Genomic DNA, 24,104 nt, shown 5'->3' on the forward strand with positions numbered 1-24,104 from the left:
TATTTGGTGCAAGTTGATGTGGATTTATCACCACATACATGCGCAACATGCTTTTTTGAGTGTGCAGAAAGATATCTTGATTAATAAAGTTTATGCACACAGATTATTATGTTTTTGAATCCAATACCCATATACCTGTAGATAGAGAGGGGAGTGCGTCCAATCAGTGTTGAGCTGTTGGATCTACAGACGCTTCATTTCCGTGCTCATCGCTCATTGGCTGTCACTGCCCTGTGTGAAATTGCATAATGAGTGGACTATCAGCTTGACTGCAGGTTTCCTAAAGGCATGCGCGATTGCAGCCTGTTATTGGAAGTTTTGGAGCAGTCTTGGAGTGAGTGTGGTGCGGTGTTTTCTCACCTAAAGATGGTCACTTTAATGATAAGCAGCGTTCTGGCAGGGCTCCTGGCTCTTCTCCTCTACCAGAGAATCACTTACCCCTTCCTGTGGTTGGATTTGATTTATTACTTGAGACTTCGGGGGTACAAAAAGTCGCTGCAGGCTCGTATGCAGCGAGGGATCGTCACGTACCTCGACTGTTTCCTGTACCAGGCGAGGAAGAATCCGAACAAACCGTTCATCATCTTCGAAAAGCAGACTGTGACATACCAGGACGTGGACAGGAGAAGTAACCAGTTTGCGGACGTGTTCAGGACGAAGGGCTCTCTCAAACAGGGGGACGTCGTTGCTCTGTGGATGTTCAACGAACCGGATTTCATCAGTGTGTGGCTCGGGCTGTGTAAACTGGGCTGTGAAGTCGCTTTTCTCAACGTCAACATTAAAGCCAAATCTCTGCTTCACTGCTTCCAGAGCTGTGGAGCCAGGACGCTGGTTGTTGGCGCAGGTACTGCACGTTCCATACATGAGAATGACTGTAACTTACACACACATTAAGATAATGTGATGTTATTGTAATGCACACAGCAGGCTAACGCATAGTGTTGCTGTCTGCTCCAGCAGGGCCGGACAAAGTCTTTTTTGGGGACTTTTTCAGCCCCTGAGGGTTCCCAAAGTTTATTGAAAATGCAAATGTTCAGTGCAATTTAATGCATTCTGACACAAATACATTAAAACAGGGTTTTACAAAGTCTCGCAAGTTTGAACTATTGTGTTCTAAAAGTTAGCAATATGTTTGAATTACATGAAAAATGCTTTATTTTCAACATGTAATTGTTTTAAAATGATTTATAGGGTGTCTGTTCTTTGACAAAGGAAAGAACAGTACTAACTCTGTTGATCAGTCACTCTGGAAATTAATAATAATAAAAATCCTGATCAAAACAAATCAGAGTTCATACAAACAGCTGTGAAAATAAACAAAGCGATGATATACATTGATGCTGTGGGTATAAAGGAATTATTAGCTTAAATTTTTGTATTTGTGTTTATAGTAATAATTTGTATTACAAAGGTTTCACAGTCTGTACATTATTGGTTTAGGTGCTTGAAACGTACTCTTAAAAAGCTGTTTCATAAAGTTTCATAGTCTAAATCTAATGTATAACAAGTTTTCATCAAATAATTGTATTACTTTTTTCTGAATTGAAAGGATGGGAAGTGAAAACAGAAAACCTCAGATTATATTTGACTTATTCCAATGTGGTTAGCCCTTAGTGACCTTCTTCTCTTCACATCAGATAAATTGACCTGACCTAAATTTACCTAGTGAACTGTTTTATCTCAAATATCCAGAAACATATTCATGACATCCACAATCAGACATAGAAGAAGAGTATGATGGCCTACTTAGTTACCATCTCTATCAGTTTTAATAAACCGGAACATAAAATAAATAGCAATTTTAGGCAAACAAATCAATAGTAAAGTGTTGTTAAAAAGTGGATATGGAACATGGGATATGAAATAGTCTGCATGTTGAAGTGTCCTTGGGCAAGATACTGAACCCCAAATTGCTCCCGAAGGCTGCGCCACTGGTGTGTGAATGCGTATGAATAGTAGAATGATATATATATATATATAGTAAAAAGCGTTTTGAGTGGCTAAAGAAGACTAGAAAGGCATTATACAAGTACAGTCCATTTACCATTTAACCTGCAACACCTTTAAACACTTTCAATTTGTTGTGATCTTCTGCCTCAACACTAGATGCCATTAAATTCTGGACTGCTTCAGTCAATGCCAGGTCAATGTGTTATCTGGTGGCTGGTGTAACATTACTATCAGTTCTTTATTGTAGAGTAAAAGTTAACCTTTTTACAAGTCACGCCCTCCTGTTTTCTAGCATGTCAGATGCTATCAGTCGTAGAATGAGCAGCTCTTTGTACATGTTTTTTTGGTTGTATCTAATGAAGCTGCAGTGAGCTAACTCATTGTGTCTGTATATCCAGGGCTCCAGCACTCTGTGGAGGAGGTGCTGCCTGATCTGAAAGACAGCATGGCTGTCTGGGTGGTTGATCACACGTCAACCTCTGAGGATTTCAACAGTTTATTGGATAAACTGGAACACATGTCAGGAGAATCCTTCAGTGACCTTCCTAATGTTGACATCATGTCAAACTTTCTCTTCATTTTTACTTCAGGCACCACAGGTAGGCACAAATATTGTGTTCTTCAGTTAACATAGAAGATACAGATGGCCAGTCACCATCTGCTGTCTATCTGTCTATTGTATTTAATTTCCAACTTTTTTGTGTGCACAGACATTTGTCCATGAAATGTCTCAACAACAATGGGATTGATTTTCCATGAAATCTGGTTCAGACATTAATGTTCCACTCAGAGTAAACTGTGATAACTGTTGATTCTCTGACTTTTCAACTCATACTATCATCAGGTCAACATTTGAGTTTGCCAATGACATGATATCTACAGGTACTGATATTCTGAGCAGCTTGAGGTGTACTTTCTGTTTATTCCTCATTAGAAAATGTCGACATGCCAACACACATAACTATGATGGTGAACCTGGAGCAACATTTACACCTGCCGTCGATCAGTAATTCATGTAAACATGTTAGCATGCTGGAGTTTAGCATTTAGCTCAAAGTACCACTGTGCCAGCAAAGTCAGTGGATGTGCCGTTCTTTTCCAGGTCTCCCCAAGGCAGCCAGAGTAGGTCATCTGAAAGCCATTATGAGTATGGCCTTCTTTGAAATGTGTGGAGCCACATCTGATGACATCATCTACATCACTCTTCCTCTGTACCACATGTCTGCTTCTCTGTTAGGGATTGGAGGTTGCATCCACCTTGGTAAGAACAGTTCAGTGCTAACTCTTCTTAAACTTGTTCTGCCTCCTCCTGCAGACACAAAACTGACATTAAATTAATATTCAGTAGTGCAAAGTGATTACTTTGTCTGAACATACAACAGAAGTATTTTTACAGAAATGCTTTAATTCACATGTTTGGCCAAAGCATAGCTCTGCTTCAGTGACTGTCATGATAAAACTCTGCTGGTGTCTGTCAATATTTCTGTTTGCGTACACATGAAACAAGTTAGAACATGTTAAAGAATGAAGTATGTATCTTGTTGAACTTTGTGCAGAGCCAGGCTAGCTATTTCCCCCTGCTTCCAGCCTTTATGCTAAGCAAGGCTGATCATTTCCTGAATCTGTCTTCACACACAGTCATGACTCTTGGAAAGAAAGAAAATAGGATTATTTTCCAAAATATTGAACCACTCCTTCATCATAACTTTTTGCCATCTGTAGTGACAGGATGACAGTTCAGGTTTTGTCCCTGCAGCTTCCAGGGTTGCTTCCTTTCAGAATGATTTTGCTAGTTGGATCTTCAACTGTCCAACTGTTTTCCCACAGAGTAAACACAACTTAGAGGCTGTGGCAGCATAACAAACATATACAACTCCTGTAAAAGATGTAACTTCTATTCAGTATATTAGTCCAAATGCAGGAGGAAACCATCATGACTCCGGATATCCTTTTTATGGGCCTATAAGGAAATCTCACTTCCTCACATGCCGAGAGAAAAGGCTGAAACTAAGAAGAGGAAATGTCTCAGATAAAAATAATTTGTATTGACATTGTTAGACATGTAGTATGTATCAAAGGTTTATTTTCGTTTTCCTTGCCATGTTCTTCTTTGGACCACAGGTGCAACATGTGTGTTAAAAAAGAAGTTTTCTGCCAGTCAGTTTTGGAAGGACTGCGTGAAACACAACGTGACTGTGGTGCAGTACATTGGAGAGCTCTGTCGATATCTGGTCAACCATTCTACAGTAAGACTGACAGTGTTTAAAGCAAAAGTCATTCTCTTCATCCTAAATGGTAACACTAGAAAGTTAAAGATCTGCAAACACAAGACTGAATCAGTTGAACCCAGTTTATGGTAAACACTAGGGAGGCTGTGCAGGTGAGGAGGTGATCCAGGAGGGGCAGTCTGGGGTACTGCAGGGCTAGTGGCTGCTTTATTTGAGAGAAACAAGAAAGAGAAAGAGGATGACATACAGCAAAGCGAACACTTCCAGGTGTCCTAACAGAACAAAATATTAAAAACTTGAATTAATAAGTTGATGTCGTGTTTTAAATGTCCTAACACATAGCATTTAATCACACTGCAAACCAACGTTTTTGGGACCCCCATGGTTTGGGCCTCCGGGCCAGTTGCCCACAATGGGTTTGTACAGTTTTCCTGGTATTTCCAGTTCATGATGATGTGACATTCATTAAAATACTACTTTATTGATATTATTACCATAGCAGACTTTGCATCAAACCATTGATTAAAACACATGTTGCTGCCTTGATATTGTCTGTTTATTTTTTCAATAATCTAGTCCATCACCATATTCTCAAATAGGAAGAACTGTCCCTTTTTAAAAAGCTAAACAACTTCTCCTGCCTGCAGATTCCAGAGGAGAGGGCTCACAGAGTTCGGCTGGCAGCAGGAAGTGGTCTCAGGTCAGATGTTTGGAAGGAGTTTGTCAGACGCTTTGGTAAGATCAAGATCAGAGAGGGTTACGGCCTGACCGAGGCCAGCATCGGCTTCCTCAACTACACAGATGAGATCGGACCGATTGGTAGGGCGAGCTATTTCAACAAGGTAAGAAATGAAACTTTTTGTTCTGTCTTTGAAACAACTACATATACATTTAGATCACGGCTTCGCTGTGCTGGAAACATGGCAGCTGTTATGTGGGTGGTAGAGTGGATTGTTTAGCAATTACATTTTTTACATTTTAGTCATTTAGCTGACGCTTTTAAGTGACTTTATAGGGAGCAATTTGGGGTTCAGTATCTTGCCCAAGGACACTTTGTCATGCAGACTGGAGAAGCCGGGGATCGAACCACTGATCATCTAATTAGTAGACGACCTGCTCTACCTCCTGAGCCATAGCCACCCCAATTAGAGGGTCACAGGATCGATTCATTATTACTCATTACTCATTACTCATTACTCAGATGGTAAAGCAGCATCATTTGTCATTTTTTCAGCTTTCTATGCCCTTTGAGCTTCTGAGATATGACCCACAAACATACGAGCCAGTCCGAACACACTCTGGAAGATGCATCCGGGCACAAATAGGTAAATGAACCACATGTCATGAAATATATTTAGTCTGAAAAAGAGGGTGCATCAATAACTCAATCTCAGGTCATTAAACCTTGTGTTTTGGATAATAGATACTGACACTGACAATGGGACAACTGTAAATTACCCACAAGTGTACTAGCCGTGTGTGTGTGTGTGTGTGTGTGTGTGTGTGTGTGTGTGTGTGTGTGTGTGTGTGTGTGTGTGTGTGTGTGTGCGTGTCTTTTTTCTTTATTAAAAAAGAAGTACGTAGCTGTATTTCCAGAGGAAGAGCCCCCATGTCCACTGACCATACATCCTGTTTGTGTGCACAGGAGAGGCAGGGATCCTGGTAGCTCCTCTGACGGCTGTGAACCAGTTCCTGGGCTACGCTGGGAACAAGGTCCAGTCTGAGAAGAAGATGCTCAGGGATGTGTTCAAAGCTGGAGATGTCTATTTTAACACTGGAGACCTTCTGCTCCATGATTACAGGGACTTTCTTTACTTCCGGGACCGCATTGGAGACACTTTCAGGTACCTTATGTAATTATTATTATTATTATTTATTATGATTATCATTATTATTATTATTATTATTATTATTATTAAACTGTGTGTATGCAACCTTGTTGAAGTATTTCTCTTTCAGTTTGGGAGGTTTGTTGAAAATGACATTTCACAGCCTGCAGCACAGTGTGTCCTTTATAATGAACTGAAGCCATGTGGGCATTGTGCTGCTCATCTGTATTTTCATGACATTTTCTATTTCACTTGGCAAAACTCAACATGAACACTGCTTAAACTGTTGGACTATTTGTAGTTTTTCACAAAGTGGTGAACCTCTCCCCATCCTTGATGTGAATGACTAAGCTTTTCAAGGATGACATTTTCATATCCAATCATGATACTATCACCTGTTACAACAAACCTGTTTACCTGTGGACTTTCCCAGTCTTTTGTTTTTGGGAGATGGCATGAAGCAAAGGCCTTCATTTAGAATCAAACAATAAAAACAATTAATAATAGCATTTAAAAAAAGAGAATCAGAGGAATTCTCTGTATGTTCGTGACAGGGTCAAAAACCAGTTCTGGATGGTCGTGATCTGAACTGGATTCTGTCCATCATCAGTGAACTCATCTCTGCATCCACAAATGACAGCTGAAACAAACGTACATAAACCAGATCCAGATCTGTGACCTGAGCTCATTTAAGATGGACTGAGGATATTGTGGATGTATTCCAACAGCTGCCTCCAAGTGACCTAACTGCATTAACATTGTGTCCTCCAGGTGGAAGGGAGAGAATGTTTCCACCACCGAGGTGTCAGAGATTTTAGGTCTTCTTGATTATATCTTGGAGGTCAACGTCTATGGAGTCACCATACCAGGTCTGTGGAATCTGAAGAGTTTACAGTTTGATTTCAAATACTGCATAATCTGCAGTAAAACTGTTTGATTTTGTTCATTTATATACTTCTAACGTGTTTCAGTTGTCACAGGGTTGTGGAAGTAATTCTAAAGTTCAGCTGCAGCCTATATGAAGCTAATACATTTCTGCTGTATGAATTATTCAGATAAATTGAGTATCTTTGTCCCAGTAGTCCCTTGTATATGTGTATTGGTTATTTGTCCTGTCAAGAAACCTACATGCAGCTACTGGGAAGTATCGCTGTAGCTCACTGACCTTTTCCAATCTGTTTCTGCAGGATGTGAAGGTCGAGCAGGTATGGCTGCTATCGTCCTGAAACAGGATCACAAATTCAGTGGAACACAGCTCTACAACCATTTAACAAAAACACTTCCGGCATATGCCTGGCCATGGTTTCTCAGAATACAGGTAATTCATGCAGGTATTCATTACCTTCAGTGTGTGTGTGTGTGTGTGTGTGTGTGTGTGTGTGTGTGTGTGTGTGTAAAGTTGCATTGTTCACTTGTATCCCTGCCTGTGCTTTTAGACCTCTTTGGATGTGACTGAGACCTTCAAGCAGCAGAAGGTGAAACTGGTCCAGGAGGGTTTCAATCCAGCCATCACCCAGGATCCTCTGTATTTCTTAGATGTGTCTCAGAAGGACTATATTCTCCTGACTACAACTCAATATCAGGATATTGTGTCTGGAAAGATCAATTTATAAACCTGTAGGACAAGTTAATGAAAGAGTACTGACGGTTATCCACAGAACATCGGAAGATAAGATGAAGTGCTGTAGCCACATTTCCATCTTGTCTGTACTTCAAAGCTTGGTTTGTGATCAGTGCCACAGTAAGAAGTTACCAAGCAACCCCTTAAAACAAAATTGTGTCTATCCCTTCTCACATTTGACATATTTACATATGTCAACGAGTTGTGAGCAGGTCCAAAAAAAATAAGTAAATAGTTAGATTCTCAACGGTTTGCTTCCATAAGAAGATTTGTACTTAGTTGCTAACTGTAAAAATAGTAGCCAGAGTTTTTATTAGAGGTAGATTTATATTATAGACACGTCTTTATTTCTAGTTTCAGTACATTTGATCATATTTTAATGAGAAGCCTCTTTGTCCTGGTCTGCTGTTTTACTCAACACTTCTTTAATATCTACATGTTATCTTTATAAAATCAGTATCCGTTATCATTTCCACAGCACTAAATCCAGTCATGGCTAGAAGGCTCATAAGTTAAAGACTTTGGTTCGTCATATATGTATAAATACATATTTTCAACCACATCTGTGTCAAAATTATGATTCTTGTTAATTATTATATTATTATCCATCCATCCATCCATCCATCCATCCATCCGGTAGCTTTACTGTACTGAAAGAATAGCATCATTGATGTTATTCTGTCTTTATACTGATGGAATTATTGCTGTGGAAATGACCATTATACTGAATTTATCACATTAGTATCTGTAGTATCTGTCCTGTTTCAGTGCCTGTTCTTAACATGAATCATTCATTGTAGCCATGGCCATTATTTGAAAGACTTTTATTTTGTGTGCAGACTTTCATTTGAAAATGTATTCTATTTACATTTTCAGTGGTTCAGGGAAACTTTTTTTTTAGAAGGCTGGGATTTATACATTTATACTTCTTAAGTACTGTATGAAGTAGTAGTCGTCTAAAATTCACTGTACATATAACAGTTGTCTAACTTTGAGCAGAATCTAAGAGAAAACGAGTAGAAACAGAAATAGACAAGTTACATGGGAATATTTCATAGCTTAACACTGCTGAGTTCACCCTTCTCAGGACGGTCCGATCATATCAAAACTGATGAATGAATTTGTCTGATGGTGGCGCTATAGTAACCATCAACTTACCTCAGCATAGCACTTAGCAGGGGTGACACCAGCAGTGAAATGTGAAAACTGAAATTGATATTTGTCTTTTAATCTTTTTTTGTAATATTGTAGAATCTTTTGACATGTAATTAATTTTTCAATTGTAAAATTGAACACTACTGTAAACTGTAACATTTTCATATTTATGTATGTTTAAATACTGACTAATATACATTTTGTTTGGAAAATATTGTGTCTGTAAAATATGAATCCTACTGTTGCCCTGAAGAGACAGAATGTATTTTTGATCCTTCACGTATTTCTGATGAATGAAGTGAAGATCTCAGGTGGCTCGTACAGCATGTTCCATCTGTCTGGAAGCAGTTAAAAAAAAGGAAAGATGATTTATGGAAGATCATTTGTTGAAAAGATAGTATGAGACATTATGTTCATGAATCTCTAAACAAGTTTAACTGATGCTTTAAAGACATTTTTAGATCAGCTATTTTCCCTTTGTTGCTTAAGGAGTCTTTAAAGCAGTCCTATGTGGCAGACACCTGCCCTCCCATGTTATCATAATTCTTACAAGTATGTAGTATGTGGGGTCCTTGGTAATAACATGCCACTGATTAAATTACAACAGAGACCGTGTTATAGTCCACAGGTGAAGAGGCCTGTCAGCCCACACAGCCCAACAGTGTAGAGAGCCTTGAAAAACTCTTGGGCAAATCTTGAGCCACGTGTCATCTGAGCCAACTCATCACCATGTGTGATGTCAACAGCTCTGCTACTCACTTCCATGGTATTTGTTTGTCACCAATCCATGGCCAGATCCTCTTGTTCTTTACAGAGAACTCCAACACAAAGGTGCTCAGGGGATGGGCGTCCCACACTGCTGTGTGCCTCTCTGACCCTCGGCAACTCCAGAAAAAGAGAGTCCAGCTCCTCTCCAGAAGTCTGGTTCCAGAGCCAGTGCTATGTACTGAAGTGAGCCGAGCGGGTATATGTAGGCCGTATCAAACCAGCTCCAGTTCAAGAGTGACATTCCAAGTCAGGAGCCAGGATGAGCAGGTACCTGCCCTTGCATGCTATCATTATTCTGACATTATATAGTCTGAAATAAAACAGGATTCGTCAAGAAATAGTAATTAATTTAGTTAAAGGGAAAACTGTTGGCTCCTTAAATGACATCAGGGATTATTGTAGCTTTTTGATTTTTGAAATGAAACATAAACTATAGTATGCACGAGCCAGCAAGGTGCAGCGTCTACTGCACTGATGCATTCGCGTGCTGCTCAGCTTGTCAGTTTTTCCTAAGTTGAGAAGTTATTTCTATGTGCAGCACATCCTGCATTGCTCTCATTTCCACTCGCCTTCATTGGTGTCTGTATGAGTTTAGTCTAGCTGCTACATGATGACAGCGTTTGTCAGCTATGAAAATAATAGGTTTAGTCCAAGAAATCCGCAGGTTTGCTCACTGTTCACTGTGAAGCGACAGTGAGCCTACACAAGTGTTCAGTTTAATTCTGTTGATCACTAAAAGAAACTTGTGTTCTTCAGTCATAACTGGTGCTTTCCCTGTCCATGTAACATATAGACTTATGGGAATGTGTGGGCTTTCCGTCAAAGCTGTCCCCGAAAATGTCCATGATGGGGAAAAATGCGCGCATCGCCAGAGAAGACGTCGTATGACGTAGTGACGCAACAGCGTCAACAATAACAATCTAGAGGCGGCAAAAAAGGAAAGACCATCGGCTGTGTGTGTGTGTGTGACAGTGAAGTGATGTAGCGTTTAAGTGTTTATCTGAACTGAAGACCTAACGTAACGTTCTAAAAGTCAGTGAACAACATTTTGACACAGTTTTCATATCAGTCATCAGTGAAGCTGTAACGTTAATATTAGTATGAGATTAGCAGGTGATGATGTATGTGGCTCTGTTTTGGGAGACTGCTTTGGTAGCACAGGGACCTGGCACGCTGTTAAAATAATACATCAATCAATCAATCAATCAATCAATCAGGGGCTTTCTTTTGTCATTGTAACAGTACAAGTACAGTACAACGAAATTGCAAACCAGTCTGTCCATACAGTAATACATGTAATAAGACAAGTGGGGGAGACAGGACAGGGTCTGGTAGCCAAAGGAAGAAGAAGAAAAGGGGATACAACATGGGGAGAGGGGAGGAGAAAAAAAGAACAACCCACAGACTGTACTCCTGAGTCAGGAGAACAATCTGGGGGCAGGACAAAAACACCTCAGCAGTTATAGCACATATACAGTACACTCTACAACATGAGACACATCACTAGCAACCAGGGGATAGGGGATGGGTGGTTTGGGTAGTCCCAGCCCAGACACGCAGCCATCCGGTCCTGCAGCCAGAGGGCGCTGGTCACAGACCCGCCTTGTCAGGCTGGGGGGAACAAGCGGTGAAGGCGGGGGGATGGGGGTAGGACAGTGAAAGCATATCTGTAAATCTGTGCATGTGTGCGTAAGCCTGGAGACGTGCCCCGCTCTGTCCGTAATCGTGGAGTCTCAATCTGCAGATGTTATGGCGATGGCATGGCAGTTGCTATGGAGACAGCCTTGATCAGGCCATGGCAGAACAGTCAACAAGTGTCAGTGGGAGATGGGGTAGTAGGGCAAAGAGCGTCTCGCTGTAGTGACATGAATTAATAACAAGTCAATGGTTGATATTTGTGTGTGTGTTAGGATAACTGCTGTATTTAATGTTGGGCTGGCACCAACCAGTGACTGTAGTTATACATGCAGACCATCTGTTTAGCTGACCTGAGTCACTGCTTTGTATGTCACTGTTGTGAGTAAGGGTGTCACTTGTTATATCAGATTACCATGAGATGACAATATTATGTCTGTGTTCCGTTGTAGATCAGGGAGTAGTAGTCTGTGGGAGAGACTGACAGTAAAGAGTGAAGGAGAGAAGAGGAAAAGAAGAACATTATGCATACAGATAAAGTGTTTGTTTAATTATAAATAAAAATTTTTTATTAAAATACATAAATGGTATGTGAATAAAAAAAATAAACTAATGTTCTAATATGTTTTCAGGGCCCCTGTCATGGGCCCTCAGAGTCGTCCTAACCTTTTGACCCCTGACCTTTTGTGTAATAAAAGCTGATTAAAATGCACGAAAAAGTACTTGTCCCCATTTTTGATTTCATAATGATAATATTTAATGGTTTTCATTTCAGAAATTTGGTCACCTTACTGTTGAGACACTTTCATTTGATTGATCATTATTCATCTATGTGGGCTATATAAACTCTTGCAGGGGTTAAAATCTGCCTGACCTCTCTCTGGTTGAGGCGTCAGTAACACAAACAGTTGTGATCAACAGTGTGCTCTGTAAACCACACCACAGTTTCCCGCAGCAGCTGCCTCATGCTGTCCAAATGCGAGGCTCCTTTTTCCGATTATCCCGACAGCACTAGAACGCACCATACATATGTATGACGTGGCAGTGCGTGACGCCATCAAAGCGGGTCGGTGGTTCATTCATGAGTGTACCGAGAGAGCCGTAACGTCACCGAGCTAGCGCACCTAGCAGGTCAGTATTCAGAGTCCTGAGCTGTGATCTGTACAGAGGAGCCTTTCCTCCACTGCTGCTTCGCTCCCGGGTTCAAACGGACATGTCACGTTTTCCACATTGACGTATTTGTTGTGCTCGAGCTCACTGTGTTTGGACACGTGTACAGCTAACACTAACGAAGCTAACAATGTCTTTAAACATGGCGGCATTAGTGCGATAGGAGTTAGGACAGCTGTGACGTGTTCTTTTCCCAGGCTCAGCTGTGTTGTACGCTGCGGACGTGTATCCCCGTCCACCTGAGACAGGCTGCCAGCTCTCACCTGTACAAACAGCAGCACTGCACTCTGTACAACTCGTACATCAGTGTGGACAGAAGTTTGATGTACATGTCACAACCTTTGTTAGACAGTGTTAGTATAGACTGCTGAATCCTGCATAACACTGTGATTCTGAGGTCTGCTGTCTGTCTGTCTCTCTTAGTGTTGATTGTGTTGTGTTGTGTGTGTGAGAGTGTGTTTGTCTCTGACTGTTGTGTGTGTGAGAGTGTGTTTGTCTCTGACTGTTGTTTGTGTGTGTGTGTGTGTGTGTTATTGTGTTTGTCTCTGACTGGTGTGTGTGTGTGTGTGTTTGTGTTTCATGTTTTCCCTGGCTGCAAAATATGTGAGATAAATGTCTGTAGCGTTATAAAGGACGAGCGTGGGGGATTGCCACCCCCTCACCTCACCCTCTCTTTGACCAAATAAATTTTCCTGTGATGGAAACATAAACATAACATAGTTCTGAATATTATATTCCACTTCTGCTAAATTTTGTACATCTGACACACTGGGCCTTTAATATGAAACCTGATTGATGAATCACACCTTGTTTCCATGCTGTGTTTGAGCAGACTGTATGTGTAACTTCCAGACTGTGTTCAAGTATAAACCGTTGTTAAATTGACTTGACATCATATTAACTGGAACTTTTTGTAAAGGATTTTTGATATGGGTAATGTTTTGAAGAGACAGTCCTGACCCCATCATCACGACCACAGCCTCATGCATACAGAACACTGGTCCATATCCTCAGGCTTGATTAACCTGCCAGTGGGAACACCAGACTTTATATTGACACTGAAGCTTTGGATAGAAATCTGTGGTTATTAATTACTAATTTGCATTACTGGGTTTAGTTGGGTCTGTGCATCCTGTGTAGTAACTTGATGACAAGTAATTGAACACATCCTGATTGACCACCTTTAATATCTTCATGCAGCTTTACTCTGGGCCGAAAGGATGATGGAAGAGAGCGGGATTGAGACTACACCCCCTGCCAGCCCTACACCTCCTCTGACTGCAGCTGCTGCAGTCAGCTCCCCACCAATGACCATAGGTAAAAGATCTGTGTGAGCAGAGCAGCTTCCCTCTGCTGCAGCAAACTTAACCTCATAACGTGGGACTACATTCTCAGTACTTTGATTGGCAATGCATTAAAGGGCATACTGACATCCCAGATTATGGAATAGGCTGCCAACTACCAGTGACTAACTGGGAGTTCTGTGTGCTCTCTGTCTGGTCTTTGTCACTAGTATGACATCACTGTCAGTACTATGACATCACATGTAGTGAATGGGTTAACTTAACACTGAGCTCTTGACAGACTGAGGTGTCTGAGGTGATCTTTGTGTTTCAGGTCTGTCCAGTCCTCTGTCCCTCCCGGGCACCAGCGCCATCTCCATTGGTAACCCCTCAGTCTCCACCACTCTACCCCCTGGCCCCCCCCTCCCTACTTTCAGCAGCCCTCTGTCTGCACCCTCCCAGTTTCCCCCTGCCTCCACACTCACCTCCCCCCTTCACCAGCAGCTCCCCTCCCTTTCTTCCACCCCCTCCTTGCCTCCTCTGGTCTCCCCCATCAGACCACCCCCACCCTCAACTCCTGGCATGTTGGCCCCTCCAGTTGGCCCGCCGGTATCCAACTTCTCCATGAGCGCAGGATATGACATCACACGGGGTCACGCTGGTCGAACACCTCAGACCCCACTGATGCCAACATTCTCCAGTCCTACTGCCATGCCGGGTAAGACCCTCTTTACACCGACAACATGCTGAACTATACACACAACACCATCCGATCACTAAAGACATCCAAACTATGAAAGAACACATATGGAATTATGTGTTTAATACAAAATCACTGACATGAAATGAAAACCTCAGAATGCGTCAAAAACATGAAACAGGTTTTTCTTTTCAAAATGCTCCCATCATGTCTTCAGGTGTCGTGTCAAACCCCCTGGTTCAGCAGCCAGTCATGACAGGAGGAATTGATACTGGATCCCCCATCACTTTCCCAGAGGAGCAGGAAGATCCCAGAGTGTCTGGAGACACCAACACTGGTGGAGGCATCTGGGGCTTTTTCAAGGTAACACCGCCCGATTAACATGTGGTGGTCTGACCAAACTGTAACACACAGAAATACACATGAGGGAGCGGGAGAGAACCTCATCTTACTGTAGCTTGAACCCCTTCACATAAACAATACATGCATTCAAACCCAGTCACACAATCCCAGCCTGGAATATTTAGAAGTCTGCCTCCAATAATGCCACTTCTCCTTGAAGTATGTGCAGTGTACTCACCTCTAGCTGATTCATCCAATCAATCAATGCAAAATGTAAAGTGTGTGTGTGCGCGCTCGTGCGTGTGTGCGTGTGCGTGCGTGTGTGTGTGTGTGTGTGCGTGCGTGTCCTCAGGGAGTAGCAGGTAACCATGTAGTAAAGACAGTCCTGGACAGAACCAAGCACTCTGTGGAGTCCATGATCACCACTCTGGATCCCGGAATGGCTCCATACATCAGTAAGTGAACTACTCTCCTCTTGTCGCAATGTTACCGTCAGGGAGTGGAAAAAGTTCAGACTTCCTCAATGAAACTGCTGCACTGTTTCCTTTCTAGAGTCAGGTGGGGACATTGACATTGTGGTGACCTCAGATAAGGAGTTGAATGTGGGGGCAGTCAGAGAGGCCTTTCAGGAGATATTTGGGATGGCTATGGTCACTGGAGAGCCTGGTCAGTCCAACATCGCCCCACAGCCAGTGGGCTACGCTGCCGGTGTCAAGGTCAGTTCACTGCTGCTTCTCCAGCAGTGCTGCATCTTAAAAAGTTTGAAAATGTTCTACATCAACAGAGGACAGGACCATTCCAGTCAATACACAGTGTGTGTGTGTGTGTGCGTGTGTGTGTGCGCGCACGTGTGCAGGGGGCTCAGGAGCGCATTGACAGCCTGCGTCGAGCCGGTGTGATCCATGAGAAGCAGCCAGTGGTCTCTTTGGAAAACTTCATTGCTGAGCTCTTTCCTGACAAGTAAGAAGACAGTACACACACACGCATCTATGTACACCTGCACACCTGTCATACACACCCAGCGATGGGAAAATAATAACCCATATACAGCTGAATACAGCCCTGCAATAAACACAGTTGACTCTGGAACATGCTTTATACACATCACACACTTCCCATGAATTGTCAGAACACTACAGAAGGTTCCTGTTTGAACCCGAGCTGGGCCTTACTGTGTGGAGTTTGCATGTTCTCCCTGTGTCTGCATGGGTTCTCTCCGGGTACTCCGCATGTTTCCACCCACAGTCCAAAGACATGAACCTTTAATTGGTGACTCTAAATGTGTCCTGTGATGAACTGGTCCAGGGTGTACCCCGCCTCTCACCCAGAGTCATCTGGGTTAGGCTCCAGCCCCCTCGTGGAACATTACTTTGTACAGAAGTTAAAGGATTTTGGACCTCACAGTAGTTATCTAGAAGGCATAGTTTAATAAATGATGTCTGTTCAGCAGCTCGTCTGAATGTATAGATTCAGTCCAGTGTGTAAGTATGAATAAACTCAGAAGTATAGAAGCCATGAATGTCCATGAATGTCTCCAGGTGGTTTGACATTGGATGTTTGATCCTGGAGGATCCCGGTCACAGCATCCGCATCGAGGTCTTCACTCAGGCAACCCCTCTGGCTCTAGACTTCGTCCAACAGGTACGACTCAGCAACACAATTAAACCACACAAGTGACACTCTCACATGTATCGCAGAGCATCAGGACCACTGAATCTTTGAGTAAAAATGAGCACCATCACCCCTCTCTCTGCCACTTTACTCCACCTTTCAGCATGGCAGCTATTAACACTTCAAACATGTTACAAACTCTTCTCAAACAACTTTCAATCAAATACACATGCTTGTCTTCAAGCTTCCTCCATACTGTACACTCCCTTTGTCTGTTGAGGGTGGTGGAGGGGCTAGCATGTGTGGTGTTTGAACAGGCACTGGCACTTTGCATCTTTATTCTTTTCAGTTTTCAGTCAATGTTTTTGCAGTTTAGTTTGTTATCACATCTAAAATATCAGTTTCAGCCTTTTAAACTTTATTCAGTATCATTCACATAGAAAACCTTCAGCAAGTCATCACACTGTTCTGTAACCTTCCCCTGTGCAGGCTCAGTCCCTGACCCCTCCTGACTACAGCCTGCGCTGGTCAGGTCTGATTGTTACAGTGGGTGAGGTCCTGGAGCGCAGCGTGCCCAACATCAACAGGACAGACTGGCATCAGGTCATGACGGGCATGACCCAACGCCAGATGATCCAGAGTGCTGCCAAAGCTCTGGCTGGAATCTACAAACAGCAGCTGCCACCCAGGACTGTGTGAGGCTGAATGCTTCCAGTTTCTGTCACATACTGGGAGGTGGGACATGTTAGAGGCGAAACTAGCTGACTGGACAGCGAGGCTCCTCGTAGCTCCCCATCCATCCATCCTCCACGTGTTTGTGAGGAATAGCCAAATATTTCCTGACATGTCAGCATGTCAGCAGGTTTTATTGAAGAATACTTTGTTGCCAACTCTGACTTCAAAGAAGACTTAAGCATTAACGGATCATCTCGTCACTCTCCTCGAAAGATTATTACACATCATGTATATTAATATAAGCAACCTTAACACACATGGTGGCAATATTTTGTTTACTGCTATTGCTTATGAATGCTAATGGTTATTGTAGAGATCATTGTATGGACTGTGTCCCAGTTGTATTCTATGGACCAAAGGTTGTCACAGATCCAAACTCTTATTTTCAAGAATAGATTTTTAAATCCAAAAAATGATAGACATGTAGACTGCATGTGATGTGGATCACCTGTGAAGGTTCGACTATAGACTGTAACAATGGAACTTCACAGTAATAGGAAATGATCTGACACTACTGCACATTTCAAAGTCTGAAATAGCTGATAAGAAGTTTTAATTTTTTATGATTTCATTTTATGTACAGTTTTGTTTTTTGAGCTGTTGTTACAGCCACTGACCCACCGTCCACCCTTTTAAAAATAATATTAATAATGATAATTAATATTAATTTTAACAAAACAGAAAAAAATGTCCCTGAGCCGTGGCCAGGCTCTGGGGCTAAGCTGAGTAACTGGACCCTGCTGACCTGCTGCTCCTCCCTTCTTGAGCTTGCTAAAATTGTGTAAGATTTTTTGATGAACTGTTAAACACAATCATTTAGGAACATGTAAGCATAATAATGAACTAATAAAGGAACTAAAACTAGATTTTGACACGGGGCCCACCTATTATACTGTCGCTCTATGTCAGCATGAATATTCTAGTTACTGAATTTACCATAAATCAATTTCTGCACAGTAAACCTGTGTCCTTAGAGGGCGAGGGTCTCCCATAGAAGCTTTTGTAAGCACTAAATCTATATGAAGCCACTGTGCTGAAAATGGTTTGCATTTGATCTGTGCTGACAACCTTTGATGTGTTTGTATGAAAGAGATTCATCAGAATAGAAGTCTGTCTGTACACACAGCTTCTACAGTCATAGTGTGTAGCCTGTGTGTAGAGTGTAGTGCAGCGAGGTCTTGTTCGTGCTGACCGTTGGATTTTTGCTGCATTGAAGCAACACACTGCTCTCTCTACACACACTTCATTTTCCATTGTGAATGCACTAAATCCAGTATGTAGTGTGCAACCGGGACACAGCTAGAAGAGTGTGATGGTTCAAATGATGTCGTCACTTTTTAGATTTATTGTATTAGTTAAAACCATAGTTATCATGTTCACTGATTCTTGCTTGTTTTATTGTTTGTGCTACATTTTCCCATGAGTGATCGCAGCCTGTCAGGATGCTCAGATGATCCTGTTGAAGGTGGAAAGAATATTCTCGGTGTACTTTGTCTTCTAAATGTGCCTTTTTACACAAAATAAATCACTTTTTCATGCCGCTTTGTATCAATGTCACATTGTTTGTTTCACACTTTTTTATTTTATTATTTAAGTACAATATTATGAATTTTCTTTTTTATTTTTTACTTTATTCGACCTGTGGAAGAGGACATTTACACACATAAAGAGAACTACAATATGAAATATTCCAATATTCACTCACTTTGGACAATGCTTTGGAATTGCAGTAAATCAAAAAAAATATTATTAAATATTCTATAGCCCTATAGATTTTAGAGTACATAGCAGGGATGAGTGCGATCTATCTATAAATGGTCAACCTGTTAAATGATCAGTATCCGTATCTGTACGTGGGCATGACCAACTAGAAGTTACTCAGTTCATTCTTGGAATAGATATGCATTGATCAGATGTTGCTGTGATTATTGTATTTATTGTTCTAGAAAACGGATACTGACACATTTTACACCTATAATAAACAGTACATGGTGATAGTTAGCTCAGTAGGTAGCGCCTCCGCCCTGTGTACAAAAGGACCATTCCCCCTCCCACTCCCCACTTTCCTGTCAATCTTCACTTGTTTCAGACGAGTACTCGCTTGTCCACCAGTACAGCTTTAAGGAGCTTTACAGCTTCAGGACTGTAAAAAGAACAGGACCAAAGGCTGACGCCTGAGGATCACGTTAATGTGTGCCACACCACACTGTGTTACTAAAGACAACATTTCTAAAACACGAGTGGTGTGTTATTGGTGGTATCAGGTAAGTATCATTCAGTCTTCTTCTCTGCAGGCATCCAACTTATCAGCTGAGGTGTGGATGGGGACAGAGGGGATTCATGAAAAATAGGTCAACACACACATACACATACAGTTAGGCCCAGAAATATTTGGACAGTGACACAATCTTCATGATTTGGGCTCTGCATGCCACCACAGTGGATTTTAAATGAAACAACTACAATGGAATTGAAGTGCAGACTTTAAGGTTCAATTCAAGGGGTTGAACAAAAATATATGATTAAACATGTAGGAATTGTAGCTATTTATATACAAACGCTCCTCATTCCAGGGGCTCAAAAGTAATTGGACAAATAACCCTAAGTAAAATGTTACTTTTCAATATTTTGCAGGCAATGACTGCCTGAAGCCTGGAACCCATGGACATCACCAAACGCTGGGGTTCCTCCTTTGTGATACTTTGCTAGGCCTTTACTGCAGCTGTCTTCAGTTGTTGCTTGCTTGTGGGTCTTTCTGCCTTAAGTTTTGTCTTGAGCAAGTGAAATGCATGCTCGATTGGGTTGAGATCTGGTGATTGACTTGGCCATTGCAGAATACTCCACTTCTTTGCTTTAAAAAACTTCTGGGTTGCTTTTCCAGTGTGTTTGGGGTCATTGTCCATCTGTACTGTGAAGCGCCGTCCAATCAGCTTTGCTGCATTTGGCTGAATCTGAGCAGAAAGTATATCCCTGTACACTTCAGAATTCATCCAGCTGCTTCTGTCTTTTGTCACATCATCAATAAACACAAGTGTCCCAGTGCCATTGGAAGCCATGCATGCCCATGCCATCACACTGCCTCCACCATGTTTTACAGAAGTGTGCTTTGGATCATGAGCTGTTCCAATTCTTCTCCAAACTTTCTTCTTCCCATCATTCTGGTGCAGGTTGATCTTAGTCTCATCTGTCCAAAGAATGCTGTTCCAGAACTAGGCTGGCTTCTTCAGGTGTTTTTTTGGCAAAGTCAATTCTGGCCTTTCTATTTTTGAGGCTGATTAATGGTTTGCACCTTTTGGTGAATTCTTTGTATTTACTCTCATGAAGTCTTCTCTTTATGGTAGACTTAGATACTGATACACCTACTTCCTGGAGAGTGTTCTTCACTTGAGTGGATGTTGTGAAGGGTTTTTTCTTCACCATGGATAGGATTCTGCGATCATCCACCACTGTTGTGTTCCGTGGACGTCCAGGCCTTAGTGAGTTCCCAAGCTCACCAGTGCACTCTTTTTTTCTCAGAATGTACCAAACTGTTGATTTGGCCACTCCTAACATTTCTGCTATCTCTCTGATGGATTTCTTATTTTTTCTCAGCCTCAGGATGGTCTGTTTCACCTCCATTGAGAGCTCCTTTGACCGCATGTTGTGTGTTCACAGCAACAGCTTCCAAATGCAAACACCACACCTGGAATCAACTCTAGACCTTTTAACTGCTTAATTGATAACCTATTAACGACGGAAGAGCCCATGGAGTCTTGTTTTTTTTTTTGTTTTTTTTTTGCAGCCTTCTGAGTCAATTGTCAAATTACTTTTGGTCCCTTGAAAAAGAGGCGGCTACGTATTAAAGAGCTGTAATTCCTAAACCCTTGCTCCAACTTGCAGGGGCGCCTCCAAAAAACTTTCATAGGGGTGGCCAGATGGGGCCACTTAAATTCTTGGGGTGGAACACCAAAACTAAAAGCCATCATTTCAGGATTTTATTATACTGTTGTAGTATACAGGCTACTGGAAAAAATCAGAAATACTTAATCCTTAAAAAGACACATACAGCTTAATTTAAAGGTGTACATTTATTGTAATCAAAACAATTGCAAGCAAGCAACAAGTGAGCACAGAAACACTCAACAAGAATTTCCCACCAGGGATCAATAGTCTCCTGTCCCCTATAGGTTCTAGGGAAGGGTTTCAGTTGTGGCTGCTTGGGCTGCTCTGCTCTTGACTGGGAGATATCTATGATGAAACAAGAGGCAACATCAGTTATTCTGACATTAAAATAATAATAATGATAGTAATAATAATACTTAGCCCCTCTCCATAGTAATTATCAATTATAGCTCTAATAATAGCCTATAGGCATTTCTATTCAGACTAATCAATAAACATGAATCAAAAAGCTTTAAGTGATTATGTCATGATTTGTAATTTAATGGAAACACACTATAAACATACATTTCTCCAGATGACGTTACTATCTGGCCTAGCCATCAGATTCATTATTAGGGCCACACAGTCATAAATTCACCTGTTGGTCCAGGAACAGGTTGAACACCTGCTTTTGGTGCTTCCTGCCCCTGGTCTGCTGTTTGCTGAGGCTCTTCCTCGTCACTGTGCTCTCTGACTGATGCTGGCTGTGCCTGTGTATCCTCATGCTGCTCTGTCTGTTCCTCTCCTCCATCCTGCTCTTTCTCCTCCTCACTAAGCCTCTGCTGCTCTCTCTCTCCCACTGTGCTCACTTTCTTCTTAAAATAAGAAGAGATATCTGTGGACTTTCTCTTCATTGTCTGCAAACTGACATAACATATACAAGCAGCAGCTAACGTTAGCTACGTAACCCAGTTCCAAATGTCAAAAATAAGTCAAAAGGTTTCTGTAACAGGTGCGGTAACCATGTGGCATTTAAAAAGCACATGTCACGTCATACTCCCCCCTCTTCTTTTACTAAAGAAATGTATGACTTACTCACTCACTAGTAGTCTTCTCCGTCTTCTCTTCTTTTGAAATCGCACTGTTGCGCTCGTGCTGGGCCGTTACTGTCGGAGCGCACAACAGCTGCCAGGGGTGCGAGGCTGGCAGGGGGCTACTGTGAGTGATGGAAGGTCAAGAGCGGCTTCCTGGGCCTGGCTGTGCATTTGGCCCGAATGATTTAGGATGAAACACATAACTGACGATAGAATCCATGTGACTGGCAAGTGGGGTGGCCAGTGGGGTGGCCAGCAAATTTGTAGGGGGGGCCGTGGCCACCCCTGGCCACCCCCTGGTGGCGCCACTGCCAACTTGGATGTGAATACTCTCAAATTACAGCTGAGAGTCTGCACTTTAAGCCTATATTGATTATATAATTGTATACTAAATATGTTTTCGTAAACAGCTAAAATAACAAAACTTGTGTCACTGTTCAAATATTTTTGGACCTAACTGTATATACCTGTGACCCAAAACCTAGATCCACATCGACTGCTTTTGTCAAGGAACATGCTGACATATTCCACTGAGGTGGCAAATCTGTGCACAGTGTCTGTCCTCAACATATGAAATGTACAAGCTTTTTGCTGCAGTATTTGTTCCAGAGCTTCATTAAAGATGATAACTAACTTTCACACGGGTGTGTTTTGTATTTTGATTACTGAGTTATGTTCTATAGAAAAGATTAAAAGAGAACATCAAAGTGCACATGTGGAACAAGTTGTATGAAGCATGCTGTGCCTCTTTAAGAAGCTGTGTGAACTACACGTTTGAAAATGTTTGGAGGTAGAAAGAAGAGTCACTTCTCCATCTTGGCTGCAGCACACAGGCTTCGACTAGCCTAACACACATTGCAGTGAAAGGCATGGGGAAATCTAGTCAATGGACTTGTCAAACTGCCAATGGTTTGTTGTACGTTCTCTGTGTCACGTCCAGAAAAGGTGTTTAGTGGAAGTGATATAAAGCCTGGATATTGAACCAACAGTCCTCCTCAAGGTAAAAACTGACAGCTCTTGAATAAACACTGACAGCCAAGGGCAGCAGTGAGGATTAAAAACACATACAGCGGAGCTGGAGTGTGATGGATTTAAAAAAATCAATGTGAAGGTCTTTACTGAGACTATATAACTTGGCCATGTGCTGCAGGCTGATTGCAGGCTGAGTACACAGGATGAGTCGTGAGGATGCCCTTTCCTTTATGTACAGTACATGTGCTCCATAATACAGTATGTAATAATACTGCTATTAATGCAGATAATACAATGAGAACTTCAGTGTCATGTTGGCCTTTAAAAGAACAGTGTGTCAGGTTTAGTGGCATCACCTTCTCCTTCTTAGCATGGAGGAGACATTACAGTGGCTGTGAAATGTCTGTATCTAGAATTAGTGTTTAATTTGCCTATTCTGGCCTGTTGTAGAACAATGGTGGTTCGACATGGTGGGCTCATTCTAACATAACAATCCTTACTTTCAGGTTATTATACACTAATAAAAACATAGTTGTGAATATTATATTCCATTTCTGACATATTCCGTAAATACAGTCCACTAAATCTGACACACTGGGCCTATAAGGTTGCAGCTGGAGGTGAACAGTTTTACAGATGTCTCTTTTATAATATCTATGGAGAAAATGCTCCACATCAAATCTGAAGCTTGTTGAATCCCATGATTCATTCTCTGACATGCCCAGCTCTCAAAATGCTGACCCAGCGGTCTTATTTCACAGTTTCTGGGCTGGTTTATGAACACTTGGCATACAGAGATGGATATGCATACACACTGAAAAGGTGAGTTTTCCTAATATGTCCCCTTTTATTCAGTTCAGTTCAATTTTATTTATATAGTGCCAAATCATAACTTCAGTTATCTCATGACACTTTTCATACAGAGCAGGTCTCGACCGTACTCTTTATAATATTATTAACAGAGACCAACAGTTCCACCATGAGCAAGCACTTGGTGACGGTGGCGAGGAAAAACTTTCTTTTAACAGGCAGAAACATCAGGCAGACCCAAGCTCAATGGTGGTCGGTCATACACCATGACCGGTTGAGTTAGAGAGAGAGAGGGGCTTTAAAACAACAATGTCTGTACAGCATGTGGCTTCTCGCACAC

General features: G+C 41.9%; 2 protein-coding genes and 1 long non-coding RNA gene across 4 annotated transcripts; 2 read left to right on the forward strand and 1 right to left on the reverse strand.

Annotated features, from left to right (window-relative positions):
- Positions 1–248: 248 nt before the first annotated feature.
- Positions 249–8,981, forward strand: LOC104934353 (very long-chain acyl-CoA synthetase). The gene is made up of 10 exons (XM_019272168.2): positions 249–844; positions 2,349–2,549; positions 3,053–3,211; positions 4,072–4,196; positions 4,826–5,020; positions 5,413–5,503; positions 5,824–6,022; positions 6,779–6,876; positions 7,195–7,325; positions 7,444–8,981. Exons 1-10 carry the CDS (start codon positions 289–291, stop codon positions 7,618–7,620), a joined length of 1,932 nt encoding a protein of 643 aa, XP_019127713.2. The 5' UTR covers positions 249–288; the 3' UTR covers positions 7,621–8,981.
- A 3,219-nt stretch (positions 8,982–12,200) lies between these two features.
- On the forward strand, positions 12,201–18,568 carry prrc1 (proline-rich coiled-coil 1). The gene is made up of 9 exons (XM_010749998.3): positions 12,201–12,317; positions 13,557–13,673; positions 13,974–14,357; positions 14,557–14,702; positions 15,034–15,136; positions 15,234–15,397; positions 15,538–15,641; positions 16,220–16,322; positions 16,782–18,568. Exons 2-9 carry the CDS (start codon positions 13,577–13,579, stop codon positions 16,989–16,991), a joined length of 1,311 nt encoding a protein of 436 aa, XP_010748300.1. The 5' UTR covers positions 12,201–12,317; positions 13,557–13,576; the 3' UTR covers positions 16,992–18,568.
- A 2,511-nt stretch (positions 18,569–21,079) lies between these two features.
- Positions 21,080–22,165, reverse strand: LOC109141530 (uncharacterized). Of its 2 annotated transcripts, XR_003463160.1 has the most exons (3): positions 21,984–22,165; positions 21,547–21,812; positions 21,080–21,254 (listed from the first exon to the last, which is right to left on the reverse strand). It is a non-coding gene; the product is annotated as an uncharacterized LOC109141530 (long non-coding RNA). The 2 variants fall into 2 exon arrangements; XR_002042767.2 differs by lacking the exon at positions 21,547–21,812.
- Between the last annotated feature and the right edge of the window lie 1,939 nt (positions 22,166–24,104).

This window comes from Larimichthys crocea, chromosome I, assembly GCF_000972845.2.
Source record: "Larimichthys crocea isolate SSNF chromosome I, L_crocea_2.0, whole genome shotgun sequence".
Lineage (NCBI taxonomy): Eukaryota > Metazoa > Chordata > Actinopteri > Sciaenidae > Larimichthys > Larimichthys crocea.